This window comes from Lethenteron reissneri, chromosome 4 (assembly GCF_015708825.2).
Source record: "Lethenteron reissneri isolate LAM-NWPU_2019-01 chromosome 4, ASM1570882v1, whole genome shotgun sequence".
In the NCBI taxonomy this organism is placed as follows: Eukaryota; Metazoa; Chordata; class Hyperoartia; order Petromyzontiformes; family Petromyzontidae; genus Lethenteron; species Lethenteron reissneri.
This window is the reverse complement of record NC_083782.1, coordinates 1,651,561-1,670,320: the sequence shown is the minus strand read 5'-3', so window position 1 is coordinate 1,670,320 and position 18,760 is coordinate 1,651,561. Positions and strand designations below refer to the sequence as shown.

At 51.8% G+C, this 18,760-nt stretch overlaps 1 protein-coding gene across 2 annotated transcripts in view; it reads left to right on the top strand.

The window, feature by feature from the left end:
• The window catches only part of CBARP (CACN subunit beta associated regulatory protein), a 57,336-nt gene extending 47,194 nt beyond the window's left edge, over window positions 1–10,142 (top strand). For both annotated transcript variants that reach the window (XM_061562116.1, XM_061562109.1), the window contains 4 exons: window positions 155–304; window positions 2,198–2,387; window positions 2,843–3,191; window positions 4,010–10,142. In XM_061562116.1, coding sequence (XP_061418100.1) covers window positions 155–304; window positions 2,198–2,387; window positions 2,843–3,191; window positions 4,010–5,351 — 2,031 coding nt within the window. In that variant the 3' untranslated portion in view covers window positions 5,352–10,142. The remainder of the gene's footprint in view (window positions 1–154; window positions 305–2,197; window positions 2,388–2,842; window positions 3,192–4,009) is intronic.
• The last annotated feature ends 8,618 nt before the right edge of the window (window positions 10,143–18,760 follow it).

The following is an 18,760-nucleotide window of genomic DNA, read 5'->3' as shown; positions in this document are numbered from 1 at the left end:
TGTTTCTTTTTTTCTACCTACGTGACTTTACCGAGAGAGGGGGAGAGATCAGGGTGTAGATTACCACTCGCGCAATGAAAACACAGTGACGCGAGCATCATCCCTTACACCCTAACCCCTCACCCCCTCCCATCTCCGTCGCCACATGGCACAGCCCTCGCCATTGCCGTTCCGCGGGGCCGAGTTCTACCTGCCTGGTGACGCCACCACCACCACCACCACGAGCCAGGGCGGCGGTGTCGGCGGCTGTGCTCACACCGGGGCGGCCGCTGCCGTAGCGCCCCCCCACCACGATGCGCTGCACGTGAGTACCCATCGGATCGCTCGGCGACGCGAGGCTCCATCCTGGTCTCTTGAGTTGTCACTCTTCCTGGTTGTACAAATAAACTTGAACTTGCCCTGTGCCTGGAGGCGGGTAGCGGCGCGTCGCGGTTTACTGTCTCGACTACAAGGGATGCCTGGTGCCTCGTCGTTTAGCCCGGGAGACCCTGGACGTCGTGGCCTGCGGTGCCGACCTTGTGCGTGGATCATCTCGCCAGCTGACTGAGTTCCTTGAGAGCGATGGCTCGGTGCCGTACAGAGGAAGATGCGGAGTGGCTTTTAAATAAAATTGTATTTTCCCTAAAATTTTCCAATGCTATTTCAGTTTTAATCGGGTATCTATAAATGGGTCGCCCTGTGGTTATGCACCAGAATAATTTGTATTGCTTAAATCTACAGTCATGGGAGCAGCGCTGATCTCTACTGACCATCCCGAACCAGTGGTGGAAATTCCACATTCCCGTGGCAAGGGCTAGATCTCCTACAGAGTGATTGTAGGTAATTCTTAAGTTTGGGGTTTGATCTACGGCTCCGGCAACTCAACTGCTCCATCTTGCACATTACGCCACAGGGTCGTCATTGTGCCTTGAGCAACAACACAACAGCTACTGCGGGCGGCACTGCTCTCGCAGTACTGCAACGCACATCTAGGTTTCTCGAGTTTCTCGAGTTACAGACTCAATTTCACTGTCAATGTTTCACACGTGCACACACAAACATGGGCCAAAAGCGTACCAATTGCCCGTTACTCATCACCACCATCGTTATGAAGGAAGCTGAACACAGGCGCTACTGCAGGATCGACAACAAAAAATATCTGAACCAAACAAAACAGTGACGATTACTGCTGCCGACCTTACAGGCGGCTTACGAGGGCTCGGGCTGTCCCTACTGAAGCCACGAGGGCTCTGGCCGCTCGGACCATACGAGTCTCCGGGTGGAGTCAGGAGCGGTGCTCCGTGCCAGGCAGGGGAACGCGTGGTCGTGCCGTTGCCTCGGCTTCGGTGTGCGCCGGGTGCACCCAGAGGGGGGAAACTTCTCTCGCGAGCCCCGATTTCCGTTTGAAATTCACTGTCGGCAATGGTTCATGTAAAGTAACATAATCACGTTTTATTTGAAATTTTTCCACGCATCGCTGATAAAATGGCACAGAGGTAATTGCCTGTGAGTGATCATCATCATCATGCCGGCTCGGAGACGCATAGAAAGAGAGATCTGGTGGGGAGGGGTAATGGAGGTGGGAGCAATGGTCCTGGAGTTTGGACCTCCGTGTGGCTGCTCCCGGTGTGCGCCGAGCAAACAGCGGCGCCAACGTGCACTGCGGCGCTGCGCACGTTGCCAAGCTCACGGTTGTGACTTTCCACGCGCTAATGGCCTCGCGGTCGGCGATCAAAGGGGATGGTAACGGCCGATTAAACCGATGTCGCGATCACGTTAGCATGAAGGGGAAAAAGCGAGTACGTGGGCTCACCTTCAGACGGTTACGAGTTTACATTTGACTCTGCATGTCATCCCTCCATGGGAGTTGATAAAACGATTACCATCTTTGTGTGATGTAAAAAGCAGACATGGAAATGTAGAACTTGGTCCGCTGCTGAGATAAACAAATTGAGGACGGATTATCGGAAGTTGGCGGCAGACTTATTGTTCTCTGGCGCGATGTCCGACGTTTCGCGACATGTGGGGGGCATGACCCGAGGACGCGCTGAGGCTGTAAGGCACCACCGCTGCCACCAGAGAAATCGCCAGACAACAACGAAGCGATGAGCGAGCGCCACACTCGTCGCAGCCCAAATGAGTGCGGGACTTCACGCCAAGGTCGGTGACCCCCGTCGTGACATTTTATCTCCCGCCCCCCCCCCCCCCGACTCCCAAGGCCTCCCCGCTGAGCGCGGACGAGACGGCGGACGCCGAGCAGAGTGCGGAGAGCAAGTGCGGCAGCTTGGTGCACCACTTTCTGGCGCGGCTGCGGCGCCACGCCAGCGTGGAGGCCGGCAGCCCCCGCTTCAACATCCGCAAGTGGCGCCTGGACAAGAGCCGGCGCGCCTCGAGCCTCGACACGCGCGGTAAGTGGGGAGTTGGGGTGGGGGGTTGTCAACCCCCTCTGTGCCACAAACGACCGTGACGCGTCACGGGGGAGAAATGGAGGGGGGGGAGGAGTGTCCCGCGTCGACGCCGGAAGAGGGGGGAGAGCTATGTCCGAACGTGTCGCCCTTTTAGGGTTGATCCTGGGAAAAACCTGGGCAGGTGGAAAACTCGAGTGGCGTGCCAGGGGGAGCCAGGCCAAACAATTAGTGTGCACGTCGCTAGTCCCATCAATCCCTCCGCTCATTAAACGAGTTGTCGAGGCTGCTGGGCTTCCTCTCAAGGCGCTCCGGAGAACGTTCACAATGACAAAACACACCGATACGCAACGTGGGGGAGGGGGGGGGAGCGGGTGGGTGAGTGGGGGGGGTAGGGCGCGTGGGCGCCAAAGCCGAGCCACGACAACGACGCCGGCGCCGCCGCACCTCTTCCGCAGGCTCCCCGCGGCGGCGGCAGTTCCAGCGGCAGCGCGCGGCGAGCGAGAGCACGGAGCGCTCGGCGCACGACCCGCACCACACCGACATCATCCACTACATCGCGCACGCCGAGCGCCTCGCCTTCCTGCAGCCGCCGGCGCCGCAGGCCGAGGCGGCCGGCGGCACCGGCAGCAGCACCGGCGACGGCACCGGAGGGGTGGCCGATGACAAATTTGCGACCGTGGCCACCGCGGCCGAGAACGCGGTGACGATCGTCGCCGTCGTGGCCGCCGCCTCCCCCTCCTCCTCCTCACCGGGGCCTCCCCACCCAGCTCCGGAGGCGGCGTCCGAGTGTGAGCGCGCGAGCAGGTAACGCCATCACTCGCCGGCTGGGGAGTGAGTGGGATGAGTGAGGGAGTGAGGGTAGAGTGGTCTGTGTGTGGTGTGAGCAGATTGAGTGTACAGTCGCTTCTCTGGCAAGCAAGTGTGTGTTGCGTGTGTTGTATGTCTCGTGTTGTGTGTGTTAGGCGTGGTGTTGTGTTACTGTGGCCCAGATTTAAACAGTCATGAAAAGTGATAAAAACTCATTTGTGTCCCATCAGCCCCGTGAGCGCATTTGTGTCTATCTATGTATGCATGTTTGAACTTTTTTCGCACCTTGTGTAGCCAATTGTGCTAATCGGGGGTGTAAATGTACACTTCAAACCAGCTGTCTCCCATGATGCAACTCTGCAGTTTCGTGTTGATTTTATTTCTTCAACATAAATCGGTGTGGCGTTTTTTTGCGATCATGTAAATATTTGTTTGTTTTTCATAACCGTACGAGTCCCTGGCTCCTGCCAAGGTTGAGTGCTATTCACTGGCTGAAGGCAGCCAGTCGAATATCCGCCATCATCGTCATCAAAACGATGGGGCACGTGACGATCGGGCCCCCTCGTTGATCAATGGACCGTTGTGATTCGGCGTCGCCATTCGATTAAAGGGTCGTTTCCTTTTCGACGTTGCGTCGAACCCCCGCCGCCTCTCATGGCTGCGGTACTTGCACGAGCGAACCGCATCCGATGCGCGCGAACTGACCGTGACGCGCGCGGCGCGATCGCAGGCGCGAGACGCACGCTCGACGGTAATGCGTGCACAGCGGCCGGCTTGGCAACGGTGGCTGCCGGGCTTGTCCGCTTCCCTTGTAGATCAGATGGTGACGTGGGGGCCGCGGGCTCCGACGCGACGTCCGCGCCGCGCGACCTCTGGAGCCTGCGCGCGTCCTTCGAGCTCTACGCCTCGTCAGAGCGCAGCAGCAGCAACGACCGCGACTCAGTGCGCAGCGACGGCGAGAGCGTGGGCTCGGCCGGCGCGCCCGGCGCCGGCCATCTCTCCCAGGACTTCTCCCAGGACGAGGGCCCCGGCTGCCCCGCGAGCGCCGCCGGCAACGGCAAGAAGGAGCCGCGGCAGGAGAGCACCGAGTCGGAGCGCAGCTGTGGCACGGACGGCGAAGCCGGCGCCAGGAAGCTGCTGCAGATGGACAGCGGCTACGCCTCCATCGAGGCGCCGCTGCGCTGCCTCCACGAGGAGAATGGGCGCAAGCAGCAGCAGCGCACCGCCTCGGAACGCCGCTGGCATTTCAGCTCGGGCCGCACTGACACGGTGTTCGAGAGCCTGGACGCGGAAGAGCCGGAGGCCGGGGCGGCGGCGGCGGCGGCGGCGGCGGCGGCGGTGGGGGGAGGAGGAGGAGGGGGAGACGCTGGCGTTGCGAGCCGCCCCCTGGAGCGAGCGGCACAGGCGGCGGGCGGCCCGCGTGGCTTTCTGCGGCGCCGCGATTACAGCATCGACGAGCGCTCGGACGCGCTCTTCCGTGAGTTCCTGCGCCACGACCCGCAGTACGACGAGGCTCCCTTTGGCAAGGCCAAGCACCGCTCGCGTGCGCACCTGCGCAAGCAGTGGCAGCGTTCCAAGCAGTACAGCGACCCCGGCGTGCGGCACGGCATGAACTTCTCGGCGAGCTTCGAGCGGCACCGCGCGCCGCTGCGGCGCGGCAACAGCGTCAACTACCCGTCGGACGGCCGCTACTACGCCACGCTGCCGCGCATCGTCAGCGCCGGCGACGAGGAGGCCACCGACGCCGTGGCCGCCGCGGCTGCCGCGGCCGCTGCGGTTTCGGCGGCCGTCGAAGCAGCGAAGCGCTCCTCGCCCGTAGAGGAGCCCGACCGGGGGTGCGCTGCCCGCGACCGTTGCGACACCGGGGAGCCCGCTGACACGGAGCCGGGCGACGTGAGCGCGGGAGACTGCGGGAGCCCTCCCCCCGGTGGCGACGGCGGCGGCGACGGCGGCGGCGGCGACGGCGGCGGCGGCGACGGCAAGGATGGCGTGGGCCACGGCTACGGGCCGCAGATGATATCGGTGTACGGTGTCGGGGGAGACAAAGCGGCGCCTCTGCTTGAGGAGCGGCTCTACCTGGCGCTGAGACAGTCCAAGGAGAGCCTGGTGCAGGCCATCACAGCCACGGATGCCCCCCCCGATCACAGTCCCGTGTGACCTGCCCCCTTTTCTCCACCGCCCCGCACCCCCCACCCGCCCGCTGGACAGAACGATGGGTGCATTCTATTTGATTATGATCATCATTATAATAATAATTATATGTACACGCTCGATAACTGAAGTGATTGCCGGTCTGCTTTGCTGGCTGCGCGCCCTCTGACCGGGGGCCAGATTCACGCCGTCCGGCTTGAGCCGTCGCACAGCGGCGGAGGAGACGTCATCGCGGTTCCCACCGGCGTCGAGCCAGCGGGGCCCTGGGGCAGGTGCACGAATCCCGGGGTGCCCCGCGCGTCACCGTTTGGTTCTCCGTTCACGGCTCAACGTTTTTCGTAACATTTGAGTTGGTTTGCATCTTAATTACATATGCCATTGATTTGTAATGAATTTTGTTTATATTTTTGAAATTTTAATTTATTTTAGCTATTTATTGAAAGAGTTGTGCCAATAAAAGAATAGCAGGTTAATATTCTAAAGCATTTTGTTTTACTGTGGAGCGCATAAATGTTCCTGTACTTCCAGAGAAGGCCCAGCAAGGGATGGGACTGGGCAGATCACAAAGCTCGATACGATGCCGAAACAAGCTCCAAAAATATTTTCAGGCGATGCGGCGTCTCGTTTACAAATTCACGAGTTGCCCATCTTAACTTACATTCCGTTTCACTTTCTTTCCCGAACGTGCCAAATTTTACACATAAAACGTGGTCACTAATCTGATCCGCCTACAAATGTGCATTTTAATTGCCACTAAGTCTAATCTTACACAGAAGCTGTTTTACTTTTTCCCCCATTTTTTTTCCACCAATCACTACTCAAAGTTCACCGTTCGAATACCTCCGCACCTCTGGGACCACTAACAGAAGGGGGGGGGGGGGGGGGAGACAAACGTCGCGGGACCCGGCTACGATTTTGCATTTGTCTCGTTTTCCGTCGTTTGTGTAATCCCCATCCGTTTCCATCCCACGGTGTTGCGATCGGTCTCCCGTCTCCCTCCCCTCGTGCACTATAACCCCCGGCAGCTTCTCAAAACGTTTACGACGAGCACGCCCGCAAACGTACAGCCATTCCGATCATCGCTCTGGCTTTACATTCCCCTCCTACTCCTCCTCCCCTCGTATAATGAGGGCCACCCACCTCCACCAACACCCTCTTCTCTCTTCCAAGACAAAGTTGAGTGCCGATGAAAAGGGCCCTATCGTGGCGGTTAACGTGAAGGGTAACTCTGTTACAAAAGCGGAGGACCCCACAGACACTCCCCAAACCTCAATTCCGCGTGACCACTTGTGGCTGGACGTTCTTAGTAGGGGAGCGGTGGCTACGAACCTGGTGACCCGAGTTCGAATTCCTGCTCACGACCAACACCAGTGACGATTGTCTGAATCGGTCCTGAGCCTCTCCTGGGTCGACTCGGCCTCAAATTAGTACCTGGTGCGGTGTGTAAACATCGCCACTGGGAAGACAAAGGTGGCCCCACCCAACCCCTCGTGTGCCGCACTGGCCTTCATCGGTGCTCGCTAACAGCACTTGCCCCATAAGTCTGCTTTGCAGACACGGCGCCGGCCACCACTGCTCTTTCTAACGCACTTATGGACGTGCGGTCTTCGCGAATCAAATCCAAGTTTGATGAAAGCAGAAAATCCCACAATGGTCAAAATGTATGAGAATGCCTTTAATTTTAAATTGCAACGTTCAATGGAAGGAATCGTTTTCACTGTTATGGAGATCACGGCTCTCTCCGGCGCGTGGATTTTGGGTTGTTCCGCGAGTTGTCCGCCACGGTGTCCAGGCACTTCGCTCCGCGTGTTGGCAGCTTCGGTTTAGTTCCTGAAGCTCCCAGCACATGCGGCGAAACGTTGGACATCGTACCGAACGACGAGCAGAAAGCACATCGGAGAGCTATTGCAGCTTGAGCGGGACGAGGCAGCAGGACAGCGATCGCAGCTGGTGCAGCCGTCGCAGCTGGTGCTGCAGTGCTGGTCCTCAGGCACTCTGTTCGTAGCAATCAAAATCGACGTCTACCCTCCACATGCGTGCATCGATCATTTTAAGATGTATGCATATTATATCGCTTGATGTTAAATTCAGGCTAATTGATCTAAAGACAGAAATGTTTTTCAACAAACAAGATGTTCAAACAAGACCGATCAGAATTCAATAGAATAGCAAAATGCGAAGCATTTATGCTTCCCGGAACCGAGGGAACGACATTGTAATGATTAATCTGCCGATAGTTCCACCTGGTGGAACTGTGTGCTCTGCCACGCTACAGAGGGTGTCTAACAAACACGCAATCCGTCTGCACCGGCCATTTGAGAATGCAATGAAACCCATATATTTGGCACTGTCAAATTGACATAACCTGATCATCGTACCCAATTGCTTTTATAATTGCTGCATTTTCAAATGAATGTCTGCATGGTTGATTTGAACTGGCACTGTGCCTATGATTACCGCGGGCTTTCGACTGTGATCTGTAAACGCCGACATGATTCCAGTCACAATAACAACCTTAAGCTGCCGACCCAATCATCTCCCCGTTTTGTTTTCGGAGTAATTTTTTTACGAACTAAAATGCAAACAGTGTACAGGAAGTAATCAATAAGTGCACGCTAAGACACAGTAATCCGATGGCACACTTGGAAAATGTAATAATACAGGATTACCGTGACCAGCCCTCGCTAATCTTGTTACAGATTTCCAAAGCGCTCATGCAGATTACCAAAGTGCTCAAGGATGGGGGGGGGGGGGGGTGACCGACAGAGGAATTGGAATTATCTCCACGAATCCGGTGACCAAAGGGGTAGGGCCGAGAGCCAAATGGCGGGAGACGGTCAGCGCAGACCTTGGCACCAGCAACGTTGGCCGTGATGATGACGTCTTGACCCCAGAGGAGCCCCTTCGTGGGTCACGCGCCGCAGCTCGATCACGATCACACGGTGATGGCGGTGGGAGGGGGCTTCGGAGTCGGAGGGGATCATGGACATGGCGGGCTCGGCAGAGTCGCTCCGTCGCTCGGCTCCCGGAGACCCACGGGGAAACGCGCCATGTGGAGTAACGCAGGATTCATACTCTTAGGTTTTTTCGGTAAATTCACGTGACTTTACCGAAAAAACCTAAGAGTATGAATCCTTGCAGTCACGAAAGCTTCAAATCTAGAATTAACGCAGGATTCTCGCTCGGGAAATTACCGCAGACTGGACCGGTTAAATCCTTGAATTTCCCATAGGGGAGTTATCAAATATCTGTGCTTGTCAAGTTCGTGTTTTTGGCCATGTGACATCGTGCACCAAGTGCAGACCGTTCTGTGCTGATGCCATAGCCCAATTCCCTGCAACGAATCGGTCTTTCAAAAGTAGTCCCCAAATCAATACAAATATTTACAGTAGATCTACCATGCGAAAGAGTTTATGAACCTCGAGTGAGCTCTCACGCAGTCCTCTGTAAGTGGGAGTACACTGGGAGTCATCTAAGAGTCACATAAGCATCGACTTGAAGTGAAACCCTTGGCTCTTCTCAACAAAGCCGAGTGTGTGTCTCTCAAGGCGGTGGCCTCAAGCGAAATTTGAAGAGGTTTGAGACCTGGGGGTGGGGCGGGGGGGGGTCTCCTTGAGCCGAGTTTATGAAACCTGCAGCCTTGCGTCCACTCGTCTGACGGAGCGGTTCTGTGCTGGAGTGGCGGTCGGAGGAGGAGGTCTGGGTTCTGGTGGCCCTTAGTGACTTGGGGTGGAGCCGAAGGGCCCTTGCGTGGGGCTCGCACAAACCCAAGTTTGCGACTTTAAGGCATGCAGTCTATGTTTACACTTGGTAGATGTCGATGATGTATATGGGCTATGGCTTGATTCGAATACAATATGTACATATTTATTCCTATAACTTATTCAAATTGTACTCTTGCGGTGATGAGCTAATTTTAACGTAGCATCGTTGCGATCACCGATTTCGTTCGAAACTCGCAAACGCGTCGCGAGCGACGAGAAAGCGTTGAGACCCCTCTCCTCGGTCCATATCTTGAGTGTGTGAGGTGTGTTGGTGTGCTAGGAGAGGCTCTCGATTTGTTAAGGCCCCCCCATGATCCACTGGGTGACACGGTAGCCGGCAACACAACAAGACCGACTTGGCTGCCAACAGAATGGAGTGAAGCTGTTTTGTTTTCCACTTCGCCTTTAAAAAAAAACTTTTTTATTGAACCCGCAATCGCGAACGTCATATAACAGAGGGGGGCGAACAAACACACGATTGCACAGAACACAAATATCCAGCAGGCGTCGGGGTCAGGATCGAACCCACGGGCTCTTGCATACCAAGCGAAGTAGTTAACATCGCCTCGCTACCGTGATGATGATGAGAGACGCAGATTCCAAATATCCAGCAGGGGTCAGAGGTCGTGCGCGCAATGTGAACCTGGGGCCAGCCGCAGCGCGTCGCTCGCCGCAGCCGTCACGTGACGCCAATCTCCCAATGGGCACGGGTTTCTCAGTTTCTCCTACTAGTTTCTCTACTAAATAATTAAGTAACTCCCCCGTGTGCCGCCTCTTTATACTAAATACGGTAATACCCCGGTTTCCGTTGGGGATGCGTTCCCGAAAGGTACCGACGGCGAGTATCGAAGCGATTGACGGGATAGTCGGGGTGGTGGTGGGTGGTGGTGGGTGGAGGTGAAGGCTGAGAGGGGCGACAGATAAGGCGAAAGGACGGACGGATGATACTGCCGGCGAAGTGAGTGTGGGCTTGAGGCCACGCAAATCAGGCAGCAGCAGCGGTGTGAATAATATAAAGTGGCGACGTTTTCAAAACGACGGAAAACGGGGGGGGGGGGGGGGGGGGGAGATGTAAAGCGGGGTATGACTGCTCAGATACAAGTGCTGCAAAAGCTACGGATCGTGGCTGGTGATGGCGGCCGCTCGACTGCAGCTTCAATTACATTCCATAATCGCACAACTGCATTAATTGTAATTCATTCAATCGTGCAACATTTATGGCAATTGTACTCGGATTGTAAATGTTGTGGCTTGGCTCTCCAACACACCGGTGTGCTGTACTGGTAAAGAATTGTCACGTTCTGTTTACGTGACAAACCTTACTCGTTGGCTGTGTCGGGTGGTGGTGGGTTTAACAATACATTTATATTTATGCGATCTAACCCCCAAAAAACGATGTTATGGTTTATGGCAATATGAACACTTTACACGTAATGCAACATGGCTTGCAGTTAAGGCGGCAAAACATCTGAATGGACTTGTGCTCGTTTCCACTGTAAGTAGCAATAACCCGCTATGCACTATCAGTGCAGCAATTGGCATGCATCATTATTAAGGAACTTTGCAACTTTTATGAAAGAGTGCTCGTCTATTCTTGAGCAACAACAACCAACGACGTTAAATACGCACATTACGGCACAATTAAAATACTTGACATGAATTATCACCGCTCTGGAGTTCAGCGCATCTCTTTGGGAATTGTCGCCGTGGAGTTGAGGGCGGCGCGGCTCGGCGCAGCTCGGTTCTGACACGGGAAACCGAGCCGCGCCGCATGCTAATGAGCTGCTTGTGACGTCACTGGAAAGAGGCGGCGGCTGCCTCGACGCTGCCTTTGGCGGGATGTTAACTCCCTCGCCTGGTGTGCAGGTCGTGGGTTCGATCGCGACAATTGACGCCTGCTTCTGTATATTTGGAGTTTACGTGTCTCTCTCTCCCCATGGTTGTGTGGTTTTTTTTCCTCGGGGCCCTCCGTTTTCCCCCTCCACGTTTAGAATTGACGTGCGTAGAGTATTTGGCTATAAATTTCTGCATGATGACAAGTCACTTCGCTTTTGAAAAACCGCTACGCAGCTCAATGGGCCTTACCTGGTGGAACCCGGCCTTGGGACCGTTTTCTCTCGAGCCAACCACGGCAAGTGTGAAACGGCTCAAGAGGTCCATCGCGCCCATCACGACCCGTCACCCCTTACCACACCGCCAAGCCCATCTCTCCACACCATCACACCACGTGTCCTGGCCAATGTCTCTGCAGTTTACAACAGAGGTCGGCAAACCTGCGGCTCGGGAGCCGCCATGCGTCTCTTCCGGGACTGCTTCGTGACCGTCATTTATTAAGGACCTCGTATTCACGTGGCATTGCGGATGTTGAAATATTGAGGGGGGGGGGAGTTTACCCATTTCGACAAAAAATGGCTCCTCTTGTTATTTTGGTGGCCGAACCCTGGTCTACACAAACCATATTCTCCACTCTCATCGCACCACACCATCGATGTTGCCGATGACGATCGCCGGCAACAGCTGCTCTGAATTTGCCCCAGTGGCTCAGTGGCCTTTAGTCCCTGAACAAACATCGAGCCCAGAGTGCTGCGAGGAACAGAGCAGGGCGGTGCCTGCCGTCGTTTCGTTTTGTTTAACCAGAGGATAACTCAAGAGACCAGGATGAGTGACCTAGGGCATTCGTCTGCTGCCGGTAGGGGGCGGTGATTGCTGCTTTGTGCTCTAGCTAGAGAGCGCCCCCAGTGGCAGCTATCCCTGCGCATTAGTCTTGCCAGTCGTGATGGGGGAGGCGACGATTGCTGCTGTGTATAATCCAAATTGAGTCCTTTTGCGGAGTAATTTTCGAACTTGGGCAAAATGTGGACCCTGACTCCGGCACCACGGTGGGCTACTCCCGCGAATGACGCCAGGGTTATCTTTGTAATGTCCACTGTGAGTGACGCAGATGGCTTGTGGTAACATTGGTTGGTGCGCACCGCAGTGATCATCGCGGCGGCCGCCAGATTCGAAACGCGAACCTCTGTGACAGGCGGACGAACGCGCTGGGCTACACTACCACCCCTCCTCCACGTACACAACATTTAGTTTCACGACCTCTTTGTGCATGACGATATTTCTTGTGGACGTCCGTAGCAGGGTAAAGTCGTGACGACGGAGGGCGAGTAGCGGTTGTCGACTTACCGAGTGTCGCGTCGGGCCACCTTTGGTTTTTGACCGTACGGCTGCTGCTGCTGCGCAAGTTGCGATTTTTTTTTATTTCTTTTTCAAAGCAAGAATAATACAACGTCATGGCATGTTTGAATGTACACGCAAGTTCCAATAATTTATATAATCCACCGTTGGGCTCTATTACGCAGACACATATGAAGCACTGGTGAATATATACACAAATTATATATTCTCGTAGACATTTTCCCAGCTGTAAAATAAATCTTTTTTTCTATCAATCTCACATGGTTTGTTCTGCGTGTTTTTTTCCCCTCGCAAACTAAACGGTCGGTAAATGCAAACTCCGCTTTTAGGGGAGTGCTTTTAATTGTTTGGGATTAATCCCAAAAATCTAAACTCTTTACCGAGATACAACATTTCGGAGGGGGGGGGGGGGAAATAACAATTCACATCGATAGGAAACTAAGATGTCAAACGACATAACATGAAATCACTTTCTGGCTCTTCCTGCCAATAGTGGCATCACGTGGCATCATTTGTTTACATGAAAAAGGGCCACTGTCCGAAACGTCACCTATTATAATTGTACCTTTTATGGCCAAAGTGTTATTGACGAGTGTGTTCAGTTTTTCTCACTTTTGTTCGCATGTAGACATGTTAAGCGATTACTCGACGTAATTATTGCATCAATATTACAATGTTCAAATCATTCGAAAATCCCAAAATAAGATTTTTCTTCTTCTCAAAAGTCCAAATATCTTTCACGTTTTAAATCCTAAACTTACCCCTCGTGCGCACGGCGTCCCGGCTGGGCCGCTTCACGACACCCCAAGAACATGTCGTGAAATGGCAGCGATGTCTACGCGTACCTCCTGCACAACCCCAACGGTGAGCAGTCGTCAAGAAACGGCCAACCGAGCTGCGTGACGTGCCGTGCAAACAGTCCACGGGCCAGAGTGGAATCTGCTGCCCACCGAAGGTATCAGAACTTCAGCAGTACGGATATAATTACACGACTAATAAGAGTGAACTACTTACCCCACTGGTTTCAATTCATCATAACTTGAATCACTGTTTTTGGGGACATTTGAATTGGCTCAAAGACTAAAACAGGGGCACAACGGCCACCAAAGAAATGCCGCCTCAGAAGACTAAAAGTCACGATGGTTTTCAGTAAGCCTCATGTGCGTATTGTGGAATCATGTGGTGGATATTTCAGATTCACATGTATAGTATATGCCTGATTTTACTTATCTCAGAAATTGGTCTCTATAGCTTGTAATTGGATTGTCCTCGGAATATCAAATTGTACCATAGATTTAGATACATTTTAGGAAATACAACGAAAATGCACTTTTTCCAATAAAATGCAGACATACAAGCATTACAATGTGTTTACTTTTATGAGATGTGTCAAATCGGGCGTTCATCTGGGAATCTGGAATGTCCGTCACGTGATTCCAAACAGTTCAAACATCAAGCTCGCTGAAAACCATCGTGGCTTTTAGTCCCTCCAAGATGGTAGTGAAATCTGCTCTGGCTCATGGACTGAACGTCATCGGCGGTCGTCCGCGTTTCGACTTGTATAGACTTTTGGGGCAAGTGCTGTTCGTGCGCACCTACGAAGGCCGATACGAAACACGAGAGGACGAGTCGCCAGCACCACGCTGTGGCCGCCTTTATCTCCCTAGTAGCGATGTTTACACATCTCACCAGGTACTCATATTGAGGCTGTGTCGATCTAGGGGAGGCTCAGGACTGGTTCAGATAATATCAGTGGTGTTGGCCGTGCACGGGAATCGAACTCGGATTTTCCGGGTTCGTGTTGCAGCGTGCTAACCACTGCGCCACACCCAAGCCGCGGATGAAGTCCAAACAACGCAGGACACAGAGAAGCTCATAGTTCTGCAACCAATTTTGTCACACGAATTTTAGTGCCCCGTCTAATGAAGCTATTACTTTTGATATCCATGCTCTAGCCGAGGCATTCAATGAAGACATCTGGGTCATCTTCAACACAGGACAGTGCTGCTTTGTGCATCACGTTCGGAATGCAGAGGTGGAGTGTATCAGCCTCTTCTTGGTTGGACCTCAGTCTCTTGGCAATCGTGAACATTTTGGGGTGCTGTGGTTGCGAAATGTTATCTGCCTCGCCTGGTATTACAGGAGGTCGTGGGTGCGATCCCGACCCTGGCCCCTGTAAAATTGGAGTTTGCATGTGTCTATCCACGTGATCGTGTGGAATTTTCTCGGGGCCCTCCTGTTTTTCTCTCCACATTTAGAATCCACGTGCGTTTTGATTATTTGGCTGCTTTACACTTCCACATGATAAGCCATTTCATTGAGCTATACTTTGCGTCGAGGTTGCCTCTGAAAAATGCGAATAGCTCAATGGGCCTTACATGGTAAAATACAAAGTTTAGTTCATAGTCTGTGACGAACGTGACGAACATGGCTTTGTCACCAAATGTTTGTCTCCCGTCCCTTCCAGCTCTTTGTGAGAAACTTTGTCAGCTTATTATTGCTCTCATTGCATGTCATCAGCCTCCTCCGATGTTTTTATGACTTTTAAAATTTGTGACCAGGTCTTATTCGATTGAAAGTTGAGTCTTCTTTCGAAATGTGACTTGATCGAGTCGTTTTGGTACACATCGATTTTTGTCATATCCTTGGCCAGCGTGAAATTTGCGCACAACATTTTTTTGATCAAATAGCTCAAATAAATGTGGCCAAATAATGTGGGCAAATAATGTAAGATTCTCACCGTGAGTTTCTGAATGAGTCCCATAGCATCAATGAAGTGAAGAGCACGTGGATGAGGGCCGTTCGCAGCATACTGATACTTCGCTCTCCAGAATTTGCGCAAAAATGGCTTTGTTAGATTTTTTTTCATTGTGCACATCAGCATTCCGCCGCCCAAGGCAAATTACCAAGAGGGTAACAAAGAACGTCCCTCGTGGCCAGCTTGCTGTTCTCGGCAATGAGAACCACGTTCGCGAACACCCTTTGGTCAACTTTCAACGATGCTCTCGTTGTCACCTTGAATGTGTTTAACTTTACAATTGTTTTTGCGGCCGCTGCTCCTGTAAATGTCTGGTAAGCTTCTACTCCCTTTTTGTCGCGCTGTCAGTAGGTCAACACACCACCTCAGATGGTGCAACTGCCGCACCGTCTGAGGTGGTGTGTTGCTCACAAGATCTGAAGGATTTTGATCAAATGGATTTGTCCAGTTATTCTCCAGCGAAACAATCAATCAGGTAACGTCCAACTGGTCTCTTTCTTAATGCGTGGCTTCTCAAAGTCTGGACGATTGAGGCCCAGACACATTGGACAGAGATCTGTTCATGCAGTTACCCCAGTGCTGCTGCTCGATTCTCAGCTGTGAGATGATAGCAGGACACAGTACCTGGTTTGAGGCTGAAGCCAAGTGTTTCTCTGGCAGTTTGGGTGTCTTTATTCACCGTTTCTTCGAGTAGTTTGTTCCACGGTAATTCAATCGAAAGGATTTGCGTGGCTGAGCTGGACAGAGAATGTGCCGCGCTGAAAACGTTCATGCCCATCTGGACCCGGCCCCCTCAGCCGTGTCATCTGGGCGCAGTAAATTCGAAAACACCTCACATTTGTTGATTTATCATCTGGGCGCAGTAAATTCGAAAACACCTCACATTTGTTGATTTATCAAAGCCGGATGTCGACCGTTTCAACGTAAGTCATCCAAAACGCTGAGAATTGACCTCTCTCGTGCTGCAAGAGCATTCAGGTAAGCCAGTGAACAAGTCCAGGATGTTCTTGCACGATCCGTTCTCGCATGATCCGTTCTTCAAGGCAGCGTGTTCTGGTGAAGCTTGCGTAATGTGGAAATTGTGTTATTGGGCTTTAAAAGATCTTCAACGTGGTTGGTCCCAAGCCGAATCTGCAAAGCCTGTCCACGCGAATCTCATCAACGCTTCACACGTCAGCTTGTAAAGGTGGACAGCGCAGTTGTCCCATTCTCCTTCCAAGTCCTGGTTGATTGACCCCTCAGCAAGGACTCCAAGACTCTGCAGTGTGGGTCGCAAAGTCCTCTGCATCCCCAAACATCTTGCCGATTGTTGATGCGAATTTGCAAATTGTGTAGAAGTTACCCATCATGAGCGCAATGCTTCCTAACTTGTCTGGGTGTGGCCATGCAATTTTTGTATATTTTCACAAACAGAGCGTGTTCCGATATGACTGCAATATTCTGAAGGCCCACTGACAACCGAATAGGGATAGATTGACGTAAAACGTCCTGCACCGTTGACATTTTTGTTGAGGAACCACCGATTTGTTGGCAGGTAGCCAAACGTGTCTCCTGATACTTCGATGTGATCTCTCATCAGAATATTAAAGCCTGCCCATCAGCCGAGTTGCTGGTTAGCCAAATTGTGCTCGTGCGCCATTTACCGGGAGCAGACTCCGCTGACATGCTCTCAAAAGTTGCAGTTGCCGGAACTGTGGAAAGGTCATCTGGCACGATTGGTAGCAGAAACTCTTCCTTTTCCCAACGGTGTGGACGTGAAGTGGTAGCTCAGTTGGCTGGACTGTTCGCCTCTCACCTTTCTTGATGTCGGTTTTTGTTGGTGCACCAATGACAGCGATGCCAGTTGAACAATTATCGCCAGTGACGCCACGAGAAGTCTCAGATCCACCGAGTACCTCCCGCTTTGTCTGTAAATATTTTCAAAGGGGAGCACAGTAGGGATGGAAGGATGTTCGCTGGAAGAGGGACGCTGCCAGTGTCGATGTTTTCCAGCTGTCTAATGCACGGTGCAGTCTCGACCTCCTCCAACCTCGAATATAAGCAGGAGCGCCTAGAGTCAGTTTGATCAGTCCGATTAGCACAGCTGGCTATGTACGGTGCGAAAGGAGTCCAACTTACATACGTACATAAAACATTCCCTTGATCAAAGTGTTGATGGCCCGAGGAAGCAGGATGTGCTTTGGAGTTGACGCTTTGCCACATCACAGCTGGTCAACTCAATCAGAGGTCGCCACTTACGACATCTACATATATATTTTATTTTACCAGGCAAGGCCCACTGAGCTTTACAGCTCCTTTTCAGAAGCGACCTGGCCACAGATTATAGGTCAACGAAGTGGCTTATCACGTGGACATTTATAGGTGGCAAATACTCTAAAACACGTGATGTTTCTAAATGTGGAGGGAAAAAACCAGAGGACACGAAGAAAAGTCCACGCGATCACGGGGCGAAAATGCAAACTCCAAATATACAGGCTTCAGGGTTGGGATCGAACCACGACCTCCTGCATACCAGACGAGGTAGTTAACATCTGAGATTAGGAGAAATGTGCAAAGGAACTTGGGAGTGTCACTCACTGTTGCCGCTTCCCTGAGACAAAATTTAAAGTACCACCGAACTCACTGACACATACGTCACTCGTATTCAATGACAAATAATTAATTTCGAGTCCATTCTGCCATGTATCTGAACAGAAATGTATTATGTCTGTACTCATGACTCCTGGGCACCACTAACTGACAATGTTCTGCAAGAAAATGGAAAAAAAAATAGAAATATATTTTTGGAACACATTATCTGCACATTAACATACAGTAATTTGTTCTAAAATCCTTGATACTATTAACTTGTCTCAGCTGATTCTACGAGGCATCTTACTTTTCGAAATAGAGCAGCCTCAATATGCCACCTCAGCATTTATTTAAATAATTTATTCAAAGACGTGTTACCGTCCACTGTTTATATTAAGTAAATCATATCAGTATAGCCTCTGGACGGGGGACTAGATGTGTTTAATCCACGTTTTATTCCATCGTGCATGTTCTGGCTCAGGGGTCAGTAACCTGCGGCTCCGGAGCCGCGTGCGGCTCTTTAAGGACCCGCTGCTTCGTGGCCATTATTTATCGAGGACCACCGGCTTGTATTCACTACAGAGCATTGCGGTTCTTGCAATATTGAGATTTTTTTTTTATCCAATTCTAAATAAAATGGCTCTTCTTGTTATTTTGGCTACTGAACCCTGGTCGAGCTCCACTTATACACATGTTAAAACATTTATGGGAATAATTCAGGAGACGTTTCCTCTCAAAATGTATAAACAAACGACACACTTTTGCTAAACTGTAACCAATAATACTATATAACACAATTTTTGTTCCTGGTAGTAAGTGTTATTTCGTAATTGCTTATGCCTAATAAGTATAGAAAATGGCTATTATACCCCACAAACTTTGCTTTTGTGACCAGGACAGTGATGTTTTGAAATGTATCTATTTTCCATGAGAAAACGGGCAAATTTGTGTCTTTTCGTTCACATAAAGTCAGAAAAAACAACATATGACTCAAAATTAACATGTAATTATACTAAAGTAATAAAAAAATTACTACAAAAGATTCAGAAGTGAGTAGTTTTTCGAGATTTACGATTATGTTGTAAATCACTTTCACGAATCAACCCCCAAATGTAGTCCCCCATCATGTTCTC